Genomic DNA, 16,844 nt, shown 5'->3' on the forward strand with positions numbered 1-16,844 from the left:
ACTTTGACCCTGTTTAAGATCTCTGTGTTCATCCTGTAATTGTACATGTATGATTGCTTCCTACAACAAAATTCCATATATACTTCCTACAGATGTTCCACGGTCCTTGTCCAGTGTCGTGAGAAAATTTACAACTACAGTAAAACCTGCTTAAGAGACCACCAGTATTAAGCAAAAACCTGTCTTAACAGACCATTAATTTTTAGATCCCTCTATAGTACATTTCATATAAATTGAACCTGCATCTATAGAGATTGAACCAAACCTTAAACTTTATGCCTTTTTTCAAAAATACTTTCTGGAATCCAAAAGCAAAGTGGTTATTTATTGGAGGCTGCGTATTTAAAATTGGAAATATTGAAATTCAAAAAAAGGTCTTATATGTTTCTTTGAAGTGACCCTACATGGCAATAGTCATATACAAATGCATTGATATGATATTAATTAATTACAAAAACCAATAAGAAAATTCTACATGGAAAGTAATTGGTTACTGAAATGTAAGGCTTTGATAACTAGGTAACATCCCAAGTACCAATATTATGTCCATGTAATTATATTTGTTAAATTTTGAAGCCGTTTATTAATTGATCACCTTACAACCGTTAATTAATTGATCACCTTACAGCCGTTAATTAATTGATCACCTTACAGCCGTTAATTAATTGATCACCTTACAGCCGTTAATTAATTGATCACCTTAAAGCCATTAATTAATTGATCACCTTACAGACGTCACAAGAAGGATATCGATTATAATCGAAAACACCATTTGAACCAAAGGCCATAAACTGTCACTGACCAGTGTTAAAGTTTACGAGCATATTATCTAATTATGGATGAGGTGTATTAATAAAGCTAAGTTTAATTATCTCAACTCCAGACAAATATTGATATAATAAGGTGTGGTATGATTACAAATTGCACAAACTCTCCACCAGAGAAAAATATGATTCTTATAGTTGTGATCTGTCGACTTGTTTGAATTTATTGATACAGCATTACAGGTATATAATATATATATACATAAATTTTCTTGTTTCTTTGAAAACCACATTCAGAAATATTATTGGGGCAATATGATGTCCTTAATTTTACCCTTTTCAAGCAAGGGAGTCTCTTTCATAAAAATTAAAATAAATGTATGGATAACAAAATTAAAAATTTTGCTCATCCAGAGTTCAGTAAATATTGTTGAATTTTGTGACATAAATTCTAGATAAAATTGAGATAATATGAAAAGGATGATCTTCCTAATTAAAATCAAAATATTGGGTACTATGCAAAAAAAAAAAAAAAAATGTTAATAAACAATTTGATTGGTTGGTTAGGGAAGTAAATTTGAATTGTCAAGACACTTAAAATTTTGTCAGTATTTAAGTTGAAAAACAATATTATTTCCTTTCCTAATATAAATTATGACTGAATTTATTCGTTCAAGTGTTCCTCAGGAACCTTACAGCTTTTATAAGTGTGCCGATGTGTTACCTCTCGGACAGAAAACATTTGGCAGCAAATACGCAGGAAATCAGCTTAATTATACAAATAATTCATACTATAACTCTACTGTTTACAGTAGCTATCAGAAAAGAGCTAAACAGTACCTGCAATACTGTAATTATAAAACAGGGGAGATAAATCTCTGCCAGGTGACATCCAAGCTGCAAATGTTACTGCTTCAAGAAAAACAAGGTAAATCTAATTATCAATACATATTTTTATATAGTATATAAATAATTTATTTAAAAAAAGCCAATTTTTAATCTTCAGAATTTTTGTTAACAGTTTCAATTAAATTGAACAGTCTTACTTAAAAACTACACATATACATGTATCATATTTCAATTTTAACAAATGTTTAAAATGGAAAGACATTGAACATACAGTAAGTACAATTCTTTTAGTATTAAACATTGGTTAAAATGTAACAAGTATTTTTGGGATCCTTAGCAACATGTAAAAATTTACAAATATTTACTATGACTATTTATATTGGTAATCTATTCACCAATTTTGGAGAAAAGTGACCCAATTGTTATCAATTTATATTTTACAATTTAAAAGAAAAGTGTTTAGAGATTTTTTTACATTTTTTTCATCTTATGAAGAAGTTGATATTTGTTACAAATTAGATTACAAATTAGTTATAAGGGTTAACATGTTAAATACATTTAGATATTCGTTATTTGACTATATACATGTACCGCTAGTTAATAACATTTAGATATTCGTTATTTGACTATATACATGTATCGTTAGTTAATAACATTTAGATATTCGTTATTTGACTATATACATGTATTGGTAGTTAATAACATTTAGATATATTCGTTATTTGATTTTATACATGTATTGGTAGTTAATAACATTTAGATATATTCATTATTTGACTATATACATGTATCGTTAGTTAATAACATTCAGATATTCGTTATTTGACTATATACATGTATCGTTAGTTAATAACATTCAGATATTCGTTATTTGACTATATACATGTATCGTTAGTTAATAACATTCAGATATTCGTTATTTGACTATATACATGTATCGTTAGTTAATAACATTCAGATATTCGTTATTTGACTATATACATGTATCGTTAGTTAATAACATTTAGATATTCATTATTTGACTATATACATGTATTGGTAGTTAATAACATTTAGATATTTGTTATTTGACTATATACATGTATCGTTAGTTAATAACATTTAGATATTCGTTATTTGACTATATACATGTATCGTTAGTTAATAACATTTAGATATTGGTTATTTGACTATATACATGTATCGGTAGTTAATAACATTTAGATATTGGTTATTTGACTATATACATGTATCGGTAGTTAATAACATTTAGATATTGGTTATTTGACTATATACATGTATTGGTAGTTAATAACATTTAGATATTGGTTATTTGACTATATACATGTATCGGTAGTTAATAACATTTAGATATTCGTTATTTGACTATATACATGTATTGGTAGTTAATAACATTTAGATATTTGTTATTTGACTATATACATGTATCGTTAGTTAATAACATTTAGATATTCGTTATTTGACTATATACATGTATCGGTAGTTAATAACATTTAGATATTCGTTATTTGACTATATACATGTATCGGTAGTTAATAACATTTAGATATTTGTTATTTGACTATATACATGTATCGTTAGTTAATAACATTTAGATATTGGTTATTTGACTATATACATGTATTGGTAGTTAATAACATTTAGATATTCGTTATTTGACTATATACATGTATCGTTAGTTAATAACATTTAGATATTGGTTATTTGACTATATACATGTATCGTTAGTTAATAACATTTAGATATTGGTTATTTGACTATATACATGTATTGGTAGTTAATAACATTTAGATATTGGTTATTTGACTATATACATGTATTGGTAGTTAATAACATTTAGATATTTGTTATTTGTCTATACATGTATTGGTTGTTAATAACATTTAGATATTTGTTATTTGACTATATACAATACATGTATCGTTAGTTAGTAACATTTAGATATTTGTTATTTGACTATATACATGTATTGGTAGGTAATAACATTTAGATATTTGTTATTTGACTATATACATGTATTGGTAGTTAATAACATTTAGATATTCGTTATTTGACTATATACATGAATCGTTAGTTAATAACATTTAGATATTTGTTATTTGACTATATACATGTATTGGTAGTTAATAACATTTAGATATTTGTTATTTGACTATATACATGTATTGGTAGTTAATAACATTTAGATATTCGTTATGTGACTATATACATGTACATGTATTGGTAGTGAATAACATTTAGATATTTGTTATTTGACTATATACATGTATTGTTAGTTAATAACATTTAGATATTCGTTATTTGACTATATACATGTATCGTTAGTTAATAACATTTAGATATTTGTTATTTGACTATATACAATACATGTATTGGTAGTTAATAACATTTAGATATTTGTTATTTGACTATATACAATACATGTATCGTTAGTTAGTAACATTTAGATATTTGTTATTTGACTATATACATGTATTGGTAGTTAATAACATTTAGATATTTGTTATTTGACTATATACATGTATCGTTAGTTAATAACATTTAGATATTTGTTATTTGACTATATACATGTATTGGTAGTTAATAACATTTAGATATTGGTTATTTGACTATATACATGTATTGGTAGTTAATAACATTTAGATATTTGTTATTTGACTATATACATGTATCGTTAGTTAATAACATTTAGATATTTGATATTTGACTATATACATGTATTGGTAGTTAATAACATTTAGATATTGGTTATTTGACTATATACATGTATTGGTAGTTAATAACATTTAGATATTTGTTATTTGACTATATACATGTATTGGTAGTTAATAACATTTAGATATTTGTTATTTGACTATATACACTTATTGGTAGTTGAATTTTCATCCTTTAAAGACAAGTTAAGGGCAAAGCTCTCTGTTGAAAAGGTTTTTTTTACATATTTTGTTATTCATTTTATTATTACCAGCTTATTTGTGGGTAAAGTAAAATTATTTGTGATGAATAACATTTTTCTTCAACTTACATTCATCTGTAGACATTTGATTTAAAAATTGTGAAGTTATTCTTGAATTTTAATTGTTATTTTTGTGCCTGTAATGACCACGGCATCATCAAATCTAACAAAAAGATAAGACATGGCGATACTGGGTCATGTCAATCTTATTTAGGGAAAAGGGATAAAGAATGAGATTAAAACGGTGCATGCAGAAAGTTTAGCAGATCTGTTTGTATAAGTCTGTTTTTAGCTCACCTGGCCCGAAGGGCCAAGTGAGCTATTCCCATCACTTTGCGTCCGGCGTCCGGCGTCGTCGTCCGGCGTCCGTCGTCGTCGTCCGTCGTCGTTAACTTTTACAAAAATCTTCTCCTCTGAAACTACTGGACCAAATCAAACCAAACTTGGCCACAATCATCATTGGGGTATCTAGTTTAAAAAATGTGTGGCGTGACCCGGTCAACCAACCAAGATGGCTGCCACGGCTAAAAATAGAACATTGGGGTAAAATGCAGTTTTTGGCTTATAACTCAAAAACCAAAGCATTTAGAGCAAATCTGACATGGGGTAAAAATGTTTATCAGGTCAAAATCTATCTGCCCTGAAATTTTCAGATGAATCGGTCAATCGGTTGTTGGGTTGCTGCCCCTGAATTGGTAATTTTGAGGAAATTTTGCTGTTTTTGGTTATTATCTTGAATATTATTATAGATAGAGATAAACTGTAAACAGCAATAATGTTCAGCAAAGTAAGATCTACAAATAAGTCAACATGACCAAAATGGTCAGTTGACCCGTTTAGGAGTTATTGCCCTTTATAGTCAATTTTTAACCATTTTTCGTAAATTAAAGTAATCTTTTACAAAAAGCTTCTCCTCTGAAACTACTGGGCCAAATTAATTCAAACTTGGCCACAATCATCTTTGGGGTATCTAGTTTAAAGAATGTGTGGCGTGACCTGGTCAACCAACCAAGATGGCCGCCACCGCTAAAAATAGAACATAGGGGTAAAATGCAGTTTTTGGCTTATAACTCAAAAAACAAAGCATTTTGAGGAAATCTGACATGGGGATAAAAATGTTTATCAGGTCAAGATCTATCTTCCCTGAAATTTTCAGATGAATCGGTCAATGGGTTGTTGGGTTGCTGCCCCTGAATTGGTAATTTTGAGGAAATTTTGCTGTTTTTTGTTATTATCTTGAATATTATTATAGATAGAGATAAACTGTAAACAGCAATAATGTTCAGCAAAGTAAGATCTACAAATAAGTCAACATGACCAAAATGGTCAGTTGACCCGTTTAGGAGTTATTGCCCTTTATAGTCAATTTTTAACCATTTTTCGTAAATTAAAGTAATCTTTTACAAAAAGCTTCTCCTCTGAAACTACTGGGCCAAATTAATTCAAACTTGGCCACAATCATCTTTGGGGTATCTAGTTTAAAAAATGTGTGGCGTGACCTGGTCAACCAACCAAGATGGCCGCCACCGCTAAAAATAGAACATAGGGGTAAAATGCAGTTTTTGGCTTATAACTCAAAAAACAAAGCATTTTGAGGAAATCTGACATGGGGATATAAATGTTTATCAGGGCAAGATCTATCTGCCCTGAAATTTTCAGATGAATCGGTCAATCGGTTGTTGGGTTGCTGCCCCTGAATTGGTAATTTTGAGGAAATTTTGCTGTTTTTTGTTATTATCTTGAATATTATTATAGATAGAGATAAACTGTAAACAGCAATAATGTTCAGCAAAGTAAGATCTACAAATAAGTCAACATGACCAAAATGGTCAGTTGACCGGTTTAGGAGTTATTGCCCTTTATAGTCAATTTTTAACCATTTTTCGTAAATTAAAGTAATCTTTTACAAAAAGCTTCTCCTCTGAAACTACTGGGCCAAATTAATTCAAACTTGGCCACAATCATCTTTGGGGTATCTAGTTTAAAAAATGTGTGGCGTGACCTGGTCAACCAACCAAGATGGCCGCCACCGCTAAAAATAGAACATAGGGGTAAAATGCAGTTTTTGGCTTATAACTGAAAAACCAAAGCATTTTGAGGAAATCTGACATGGGGATATAAATGTTTATCAGGGCAAGATCTATCTGCCCTGAAATTTTCAGATGAATCGGTCAATCGGTTGTTGGGTTGCTGCCCCTGAATTGGTAATTTTGAGGAAATTTTGCTGTTTTTTGTTATTATCTTGAATATTATTATAGATAGAGATAAATTGTAAACAGCAATAATGTTCAGCAAAGTAAGATCTACAAATAAGTCAGCATGACCAAAATGGTCAGTTGACCCCTTTAGGAGTTATTGCCCTTTATAGTCAATCTTTAACCATTTTTCATAAATCTAAGTAATCTTTTACAAAATCTCCACTGAAACTACTAGGCCACAATCATCTTTGGGGTATCTAGTTTGAAAAATGTGTCCGATGACCTGGCCATTCAACCAAGATGGCCGCCACGGCTAAAAATAGAACATAGGGGTAAAATGCAGTTTCTGGCTTATAACTATGAAACCAAAGCATCTAGAGCAAATCTGACAAGAAGTTAAATTGTTAATCAAGTCAATATCTATCTGCCCTCAATTTTTCAGATGAATTGGACAACTGGTTGTTGGGTTGCTGCCCTCCAATTGGTAATTTTTAAAGAAATTTTGCCGTTTTTGGTTATCTTGAATACTATTATAGATAGCGATAAACTGTAAACAGCAATAATGTTCAGCAAAGTAAGATCTACAAATAAGTCAACATGACCTAAATGGTCAATTGACCCCTTAAGGAGTTATTGCCCTTTATAGTCAATTTTTAACAATTTTCATTAATTTGGTAAATTTATGTAAATTTTTACCAAATATAGTTCTCTGTTACTAATGGGCAAAGTTCATTATAGATATAATTGTAAGAATCAAAATCGTTCAGTAAAGTAAGAACTTCAAACACATCACCATCACCAAAATACAATTTTGTCATGAATCCATTTGTGTCCTTTGTTTAATATGCACATAGACCAAGGTGAGCGACACAGGCTCTTTAGAGCCTCTAGTTCCACCTCTAGGAATTTTATAATTGTATATAACAAAAAACAAGTTAAGGAATCATCTTTTGAATCTTTCCTAGGGATTTGTAGAATTGGTTTATTACTTACAATCTTTCCTAGGGATTTGTAGAATTGGGTTATTACTTACAATCTTTCCTAGGGATTTGTAGAATTGGTTTATTACTTACAATCTTTCCTAGGGATTTGTAGAATTGGTTTATTACTTACAATCTTTCCTAGGGATTTGTAGAATTGGTTTATTACTTACAATCTTTCCTAGGGATTTGTAGAATTGGGTTATTACTTACAGATGATGGTATTCTACTTTTCTGCTGTCATATTCTTTTGACTGCTCATCTTCCTTCATCTCTGGATCCCTGTCGCTCTCTGCCAGTTCTTTGATGTCTTCTGATGGTTCCTACCTTCACCAGATGTTTTGACCCTGTTCCATTTCATCCTCTGGTTGGCGGGTCAGTAGAGGTGGCCAAACCTCTACTCATCAGTACTCGGCTTCCAGCTCAGGGGTCTCGGTCATAAAACTTTACTTAGTACTCCGAGTACAAAATAAGTGCACGAGACACAAAATCCAGTATTTTGATTGGTCGATTCTTGAGTCTGAGTACAAAAATCGTGCTCAAAAGTTTTATGACTGAAGGCCTGATCATCCCGGCGATGCCATAACCAGCAAGATGAAGGCTCTGATGTAACTTTTTTAAGAAACTCTCTTTATTATTGTTGTTTGACATTTGTTTGGACACTTATACAATTCTTTTTGTTCTCTTCGCTATAACCTTTTCAAGAAACTCTATATTTTATTGTTGTTTGCTTGTGGGCAAAGTTTTTTTCATACATCAATAATTAGCCCAATCTTCATGGAATTTGATGAAATTTGGAAAAAAGTTTTTTATGACCAAAAAATAGTAGTATCCAGAGCAAAATTTAGAAAATATTCATTTTTTTCATAATTTACTGATGTTTTTTTAAAGTGATACACAGTCTAAGGTTAAAGTGTTTTCAGTCATCAATAAATTTTTCTGTTGTTTGAAGGAAATCAATTACTTGGTTGAATCAAGGATTTGTATAGTAAGACTATACAAATCCTTGGTTGAATCGTCATAGAATTTTATGAATCTTTGTTGAATCTAGAATTTTATGAATCTTTGTAGGATAAGTAGCAAAATTTTGAAGCAGATTTTTTTTCATTTTCAGTTAACAGTTATAGACGGTTTGAAATTTTTTGGTCCTGATTGATTTTGTAAACCTTTATTCAGAATCTATGATTTTAGAGGACTAAAATGCCTGAGGTTTTTCTATCTTTTATTCCTAATTTTCCTGTCCTATTTCAGATTATTATATAGTTGTTAGATATCTGTTTTATATGTCTTTAATTGGTAGTTGTCTCTCTGATAATTATACCACATCTCCTAAATTTTAGTTTTATTGTATGCTTTTGGTGTTAATCCACTGACAGTTGCAAGACAGGATAGAGGTTTTAGTGTTAAAATTAAAGTTTAACCCCATAACATCCCAAGTAAGGGACCTTGTCAGGGGTTATATCTAAATGTGATGTATCTACTACTGGAGAGGCAATAAGGTTCCTATTCGACCCAAATATTTGTGCAAATTAAAAAGTTACCATACATATCACATTTGCAGAAATATGTCTAAGAATTACAGTATTTTAAAAGTAAAATAACATTGGCATTACTTTTGTAATTACCCCTACTGTACTAAAATTAAAGTTAGGAAAGTTTAAGGACATACATGCATGAAGATCTGTTGTAGAAGCCATGGTCGAATGTAAAGTGTTTTCATCCAATTTAAACGTGAAATTGTATCTAAATAACATCATATGATGTCATTGACCTAGAAAAAACATATGATTTTGACAATTGCCAAGCTGTATACAAGTCATTAAGTGTCCTGTGACTGGGTAATATCGTGTGTCACCTTATTAGTAATTACCCACTTTATTCTTAAGTCTTCTTAAGGAGATTGAACTGGTATCTGTTCTTGCGGTTACTTTGTTGTTTTGCTCTTCATTGGTTATCATCAGACTCACATCCTCTCAGTATTATGTAATATTCCTACACTTGCAGTAGCAGTTTTTTATTGTTCAGAATTAGTTGCATCAATCTTGGTTGGATTTGGAATAATGCATTTAATTGGTAGGTTATTTTAAGAGATTTACTGTTTGCAGTTAATACTGCTGAACATTTATTCTGATAATTTTTTTTAAGATTGGATAGAAATTTTCATACATGTACTTCATGATTTTTTTATTGACTTAAGTATTTACACTTGGTTTTTGTGCATGGTTATAAACAGAATAGATTGCCTAACAATGTAATTTTAACACACTATTTAATATGTAAATATAAGAATGTTTAAAATATTTACAAAATGATGAAAATAAACGCAATATTTCGCTAGACCAACTAGCTTTATCAAGCGTGCATCTATCCAGGTGAAATCGGATAGATGCACATACATGTATATCCTATTCTGTTATAAACAGAATAGGATATACATGTACTTCAATACTGGGTGCCTGTCTATCCTACTGTTCATCTATCTGCAGTGCAGTAATCAATATGACAGATACCTACTGGACAGTGGTAATCAGATCTGGATTATTTTTTTTGCAGAACTCTCTGTTAATGATACATGTATATCAAATTTTTGTTATTATTGTAATATCTTCTCTGTAACTATGTATTTGGTATATGAGAATAAAGATCATTCATGCATTCAGACCAAAACTAAGGCTGAAAGAACCAAATTTGATTCCATTTTTGATGAAGTTGAAGTCCAATCAACTTGAAATTTAGTAAATATGTTCCCTATTTATATGATCTTTCTAATTTTATCCAATTTTCATGGTCCACTGAACATAGAAAATGATAGTGCGGATGGGGCATACGTGTATTTGGGACACATTCTTGTTTTTGATAGTTTTATATAACATCGTAATTTTTATGTTTAACAGACGGTAAAAGCAAACAATTTCACACTTTTACCTTTTTTTGTAAATGTGTATCTGTAATACTGGGTCATAAAATTAATGTCCTAGTCTAGTGCATATATCAATCTAAGGACACAGTTGTCAACCTCTTATAAATAACTTGGTCAGTGTTAAAAGGACTCTAAAAAACATCTTGTATAAGACATGCATGAAGAGAAGTTCAAATTGAAGTCATTTCTAAGGATTATAATTTTTGTATTAACCGAAAATAGATATCTAGATTGTTGATATCACACAGTCACAGTGTTGTGTTTTATTACCAATATCTTTTGTTATTCTGTTAATGCCATCCAACATATTCTATTTTATTAAATTCTATAATTAACTGGTCCTTTTGGCCTATTATTGTATACCTTGTATTATTGAAGGCTATAATTGAAAGAAAGACAATATCTTTATTCCACTGCATGATACAGACAAGGAATAATAAACTAGATAGAGACTGAATAATATTTGGAATAGGATAGGAAATTATCTCAAACACAGTTTATTTTGCGACTTCTTGTGGTTAATATTTGGAATAGGATAGGATATTATCCCAAACACAGTTTATTTTGCGACTTCTTGTGATTAATACATGTATTTGGAATAGGATAGGACATTATCCCAAACACAGTTTAATTTGCGACTTCTTGTGGTTAATATTTGGAATAGGATAGGATATTATCCCAAACACAGTTTATTTTGTGACTTCTTGTGGTTAATATTTGGAATAGTATATTATCCCAAACACAGTTTATTTTGTGACTTCTTGTGGTTAATATTTGGAATTCGATAGGACGATATCCCCAACACAGATAAATTTGTGACAAGCTTGTGATTAAATTTGAACATAAAATATATCCATACATCCATCATGTTAAAGGGCCTTATAGTGGCTGAGAGGTCTAAATAGTCATTCTACTGTCTCATTAGCCTGCTAACACTGAGGATGTGAGTTTGAACCCAACTCTTGGCAGGTGTGCTCAGCTCAAATCTTAATTGAATAGGATTGCCAGTTGCTGCCGAAGATCTTGGTTCTCTACAGGCACTCCAGTTACCTCCCCTTATTTAAACTGGCCGAAGATCTTGGTTCTCTACAGGCACTCCAGTTACCTCCCCTTATTTAAATTGGCCAAAGATCTTGGTTCTCTACAGGCACTCCAGTTACCTCCCCTTATTTAAATTGGCCGAAGATCTTGGTTCTCTACAGGCACTCCAGTTACCTCCACTTATTTAAACTGGCCGAAGATCTTGGTTCTCTACAGGCACTCCAGTTACCTCCCCTTATTTAAATTGGCCGAAGATTTTGGTTCTCTACAGGCACTCCAGTTACCTCCCCTTATTTAAATTGGCCATGACAGAATAGCCAATAGTGCTAAAAGTTCTTTACACGAATAATCAACTTAAAGGATAATAATCCAACATGTGTTGATAATGTTTTTGTCAATTTATCTATTATATTGCATTAGTTATGCATAAGGTCTCATGTCTGGTGCAATATTGGTAAGAGACATTGACCACTGTGTCCATTATTTTGTCTGGTTTGATACTTGTAAGTAACATTGGTCACTGTGTCCAATATTTTGTCTGGTTTGATTCTTGTAAGTAACATTGGTCACTGCATACAATTTTTGTCTGGTACAATGATAGTATTAAAGTTACATTGGTCACTGTGTCCAGTATTTTGTCTGGTATGATTCTTGTAAGTAACATTGGTCACTGTGTCCAGTATTTTGTCCAGTATGATACTTGTAAGTAACATCGACCACTGTGTCCAGTATTATGTCTGGTATGGTACTTGTAAGTAACATTGGTCACTGTGTCCAGTATTTTGTCCGGTATGACATTGGTCACTGTGTCCAATATTTTGTCCGGTATGATACTTGTAAGTAACATTGGTCACTGTGTCCAGTATTTTGTCCGGTATGATACTTGTAAGTAACATCGATCACTGTGTCCAGCATTTTGTCCAGTATGATACTTGTAAGTAACATTGGTCACTGTGTCCAGTATTTTGTCTGGTATGATACTTATAAGTAACATTGGTCACTGTGTCCAGTATTTTGTCTGGTATGATACTTGTACATAACATTGGTCACTGTGTCCAGTATTTTGTCTGGTATGATACTTGTACGTAACATTGGTCACTGTGTCCAGTATTTTGTCTGGTATGATACTTGTACGTAACATTGGTCACTGTGTCCAGTATTTTGTGTGGTATGATTCTTGTACGTAACATTGGTCACTGTGTCCAATATTTTGTCCGGTATGATACTTGTTCGTAACATTGGTCACCGTGTCCAGTATTTTGTCTGGTATGATACTTGTAAGTAACATTGGTCACTGTGTCCAGTATATTGTCTGGTATGATACTTGTAAGTAACATTGGTCACTGTGTCCAGTATATTGTCTGGTATGATACTTGTAAGTAACATTGGTCACTGTGTCCAGTATTTTGTCTGGTATGATACTTGTAAGTAACATTGGTCACTGTGTCCAGTATATTGTCTGGTATGATACTTGTAAGTAACATTGGTCACTGTGTCCAGTATATTGTCTGGTATGATACTTGTAAGTAACATTGGTCACAGTATTTTTCTTGTACTAGTGTAGGCAGGGAAACCATTGTCGTACAGCCACATCATCAACTTTTCATGATGGCTCTTCTACTGTGGATTCATTTATTTTCGTGGATATCCAATTTTGTGATTTGAGGAAAACTTGCATATTCGTGGATATTTAATTTTGTGGTTTTAACATAGTCTGCATACATTCCTTTAGAAAATTTGTAATTAGTTGAAATTTTAAATTCAAGGTTCCCCATTACCCCTGAAATCATCAAAAAGTAGTATCCAAACAAAAATTAATAAATCCACAGTCTTTGGAACACTTAAAAAAAAAATCTATATGAAAGTGTGCCTGCACGTACCACTTTGGTGACTATATTAAATTTAGAAAGATATGAGGGGGTTGTAAACTAAATTTAGACTGAAAGTAGATACACGAGTAGGCCCAGTGATACCAAAATTAATTTAATGATTATTGACTAAATTTAGTTGCGTGAGAAATTTCCTTAAGTTTTTTTATAAGTGGTAATTAAGTGAATCTAAATTTTTAAACAATGATCTATTTAAATGGTTAAATAGGAAATTAATAATTATGACAATTCATATTTTTGATTTCCTAGTCATATTGTTCAATTGTTTTTGTACGATTAATTGTTTAATTTCACTTCTGTTGAAATAAAAAAAAAAATGCTTGAGAAATTCCAGTGGTGAGAAATATTATTTTTTTTCATTATTTTCACATGTTTAAAATTATTTTGGTGTGTTAAAACTATTCTAAATGCCAAAAGGAAACTCAAAATGGGGATTTTAAGTTGCTAGGATGTGCCCAAATAATGAAATCGATGCAATTTAATATGTTATATTTTCTAGAAAAATAGAAACATTGCAAAATTTCCTAAATTTACAAAGAAAGACATAACTCACCTGTCTAAAAGACGAAAGTGTTAGAAACAGACGGGGATTTAGTGGTGGGCTCAGGGTGCCCAGGTCCCCTCTTTTGTGGGGACAATTTGGTTGATAATATAGGGACTCACTGAAGCATGACTAGAGTAAGCCCCCTCTTAGACAGTCAGTGGTCCCCCTTTGGGAAAACTTCTGTATCCACCACTGAGAATAAAAAAGAAAACAAGAAACTGCAAAAAGTTTTGTAGAAAAGCAGTTTAAAAGGAAATAGATTTATGTTATTTAATTCATAAAAATAGTGGATGGCTACTTAACATAGATATGAATGTTTGTTTTGTTATCTTGATGTCAATACCTCAGATTTCATTCTAATAGCATCTACATGGAAATGTTCATCAACTGATGCTTATGAGTTGCATATTAAGAATACACATGACCAAAATTAAATTAATTATCAATCCTATCAATATTTACCTGTAATTATTACCTGTAATTAACAGACTGATCAAACTGCACAGGTTATCTAGTTTGACTTTGATAATTGCCAGTCTAGACTTTGGTATCCATTGTGAAATTTGTTCCTCATCAGCCCAGGGTTAATGTACAAAGTTAATATCTATATATTAATTAAAATTATAATAATCAAAATATTATTATAGTATTTTCAGTACATCAAGTCATATTTTGGGATTTAGTTTAAATGCTTATGAATTCAAATATGGTAGAAAGGTAAAACAAATTACACAATTGTTTTTTTTTCCTTTTTTTGTAGACCAATTTTGGAATTTCCAAATGCCATTATATATTGAATTTTCTTGTAAAATATTCATCCTGTATTGATGAAATCAGGATTTTTTAAAATGAGTTCTGATCATCAATTTTTAAACCCAAAACAGAACTTTAAATACATTGTGAATTGAAGAATAAAACATCCATGACTAAACTTGTTTTTGTACTGAAAACTTTTTATATTTATTTGCAATGGAATACATCAGATAATGTAACTTTCATTATTAAAAATAAAATATTCCAGCTAATTTAATGATTGCTAAAAATCTGCATATGATTTGGTATTTTTATTATGTTCTTTTAGATAAACCTAGGTTATTGTATTTGAAAATTTTTGGCATCAATTGGCAAAATAATGGGCACAAATTTAATTAACTGGTGACATTCACGTAAACAAAACTTTATAGAAAAAAATGATGCATGCAAATTATTAAAAAACAATACTATTTATAAATTCTTATGCACCTGAAAGAAAATTTTAAAATCAATGTATTATATCCGCGCTTTCATTCTCATTTTCAGTTCGTCAATAATGGAATAAATCCTCTTATATTTCTGGTGCTGTCCAATCAAAATGAATGTTACAAACAGTGATGCAATAGAAATATTAATTCTAACTCTGCATTGAATGAGATAAATAATATTTTTCTTTTTCACAGTTTAATTGGCAAATTTCAAATGAAGTCCTTAATCTAAGCATTCTAACTATTAAAAATTTAAAGGTCGACGTTGAAGACAAATAAAGTAAGATTTTTAAAGGATATGTCTGCAAATTCATCTTTCTATGTTTAAAATGTGCTTAAAGACCATGTTCTTTTTGTAAGACATCATCAGGCATGTTGAGCTTTTTTCCTAGTGACAATATTTTTCGCTCAGTATAAAAAAAAAGTGGACAACATCATGACTATAGTCACAAAAACAAAATCAGGCAGGGCAAGAAAATTTACATTGTAATTTTGACCAATGAGGAACTGAGATCACACAAACCATAAGTGTAAATAGAAAATGATAATGAACTGTTTTAGTACAACATAAATCAGCTAAAAATTAGAGAATGACATTTTCCCATTTAAATGCACAATGGATGAATTGTTTAAAGAATTCCCTATATATACTGACCAAATGTTTATATTAATAAATAAGATACATACAGCTTAAACTTTAAACGGTTTTAACAACCAATAAAATTTATTCAAATATTTATTTTTAGGACATCCATGTGATTTATAGTTGTGGTAAACATATTTCTCTTGTTTAAGACCATATGCTGACCTGAAGATGTTTTGTTGTTGTGTTATTTTGATGTCTCTGTGATATATACTCTATAAATTATAAATATTGAATAAATAAAAACGTGGTAGGATTGCCAATGAGACAACTCTCCACCAGTGTCTGACCGAATGACATAGAAATTAACAACAATTTGCCACTTTAACCCATACCCTATAGACAGCTATAAATGGCCCCAAATGACAAAATTAAAAGAACCCAACCCTTCTAGTGAAGGTCGTTGAAAACTTCCATCCTCGTTTAAAAGAATTCAAACATGAAAACTTACTTCCAGATTCATGTACAAAACTCTTTATTCTGCTAATAATGTATATAATTAAATTGTAATGAAGTATTCCAAAGTAATTAATTTTTAGTGTTTTATGTGTTTAATGACTGTCATAGTAAATTTCCCATATTTTCTCTTTTCTTAAATTTTTTTTTTTAACAGCGACTTTAATTATTACAATCATAATTATTATATAGGTAGATAAATGTTATTTTATTAATCAAGATTCTGTGAATTATGATTGCTTATGTAAATTTTGTTAAATATGTAAAATAAATAAACCAATATTTACAAAAGATTACCGAATAAATAAATAAATAAGTCAGATAAATCATTTTGGACATTGTTCTATCTTGTTATCAATTTGT

General features: G+C 30.5%; 1 protein-coding gene across 4 annotated transcripts in view; it reads left to right on the forward strand.

Annotated features, from left to right (window-relative positions):
* LOC143078858 (hepatocyte nuclear factor 4-gamma-like) overlaps window positions 1–16,844 on the forward strand; it is a 40,894-nt gene that overhangs the window by 8,696 nt on the left and 15,354 nt on the right. Inside the window, exon 1 of one of the 4 annotated variants that reach the window (XM_076253875.1) lies at window positions 1,577–1,692. The exons of 1 other annotated variant lie outside the window; for it this stretch is intronic. In XM_076253875.1, coding sequence (XP_076109990.1) covers window positions 1,668–1,692 — 25 coding nt within the window. In that variant the 5' untranslated portion in view covers window positions 1,577–1,667. Of the gene's footprint in view, window positions 1–1,576; window positions 1,693–9,671; window positions 9,821–14,784; window positions 14,859–16,844 lie in introns of those variants that run through there. 2 more of the 4 variants (XM_076253876.1, XM_076253879.1) reach the window with 2 other exon arrangements.

Source organism: Mytilus galloprovincialis, chromosome 6, assembly GCF_965363235.1.
Source record: "Mytilus galloprovincialis chromosome 6, xbMytGall1.hap1.1, whole genome shotgun sequence".
NCBI classification, from domain to species: Eukaryota; Metazoa; Mollusca; class Bivalvia; order Mytilida; family Mytilidae; genus Mytilus; species Mytilus galloprovincialis.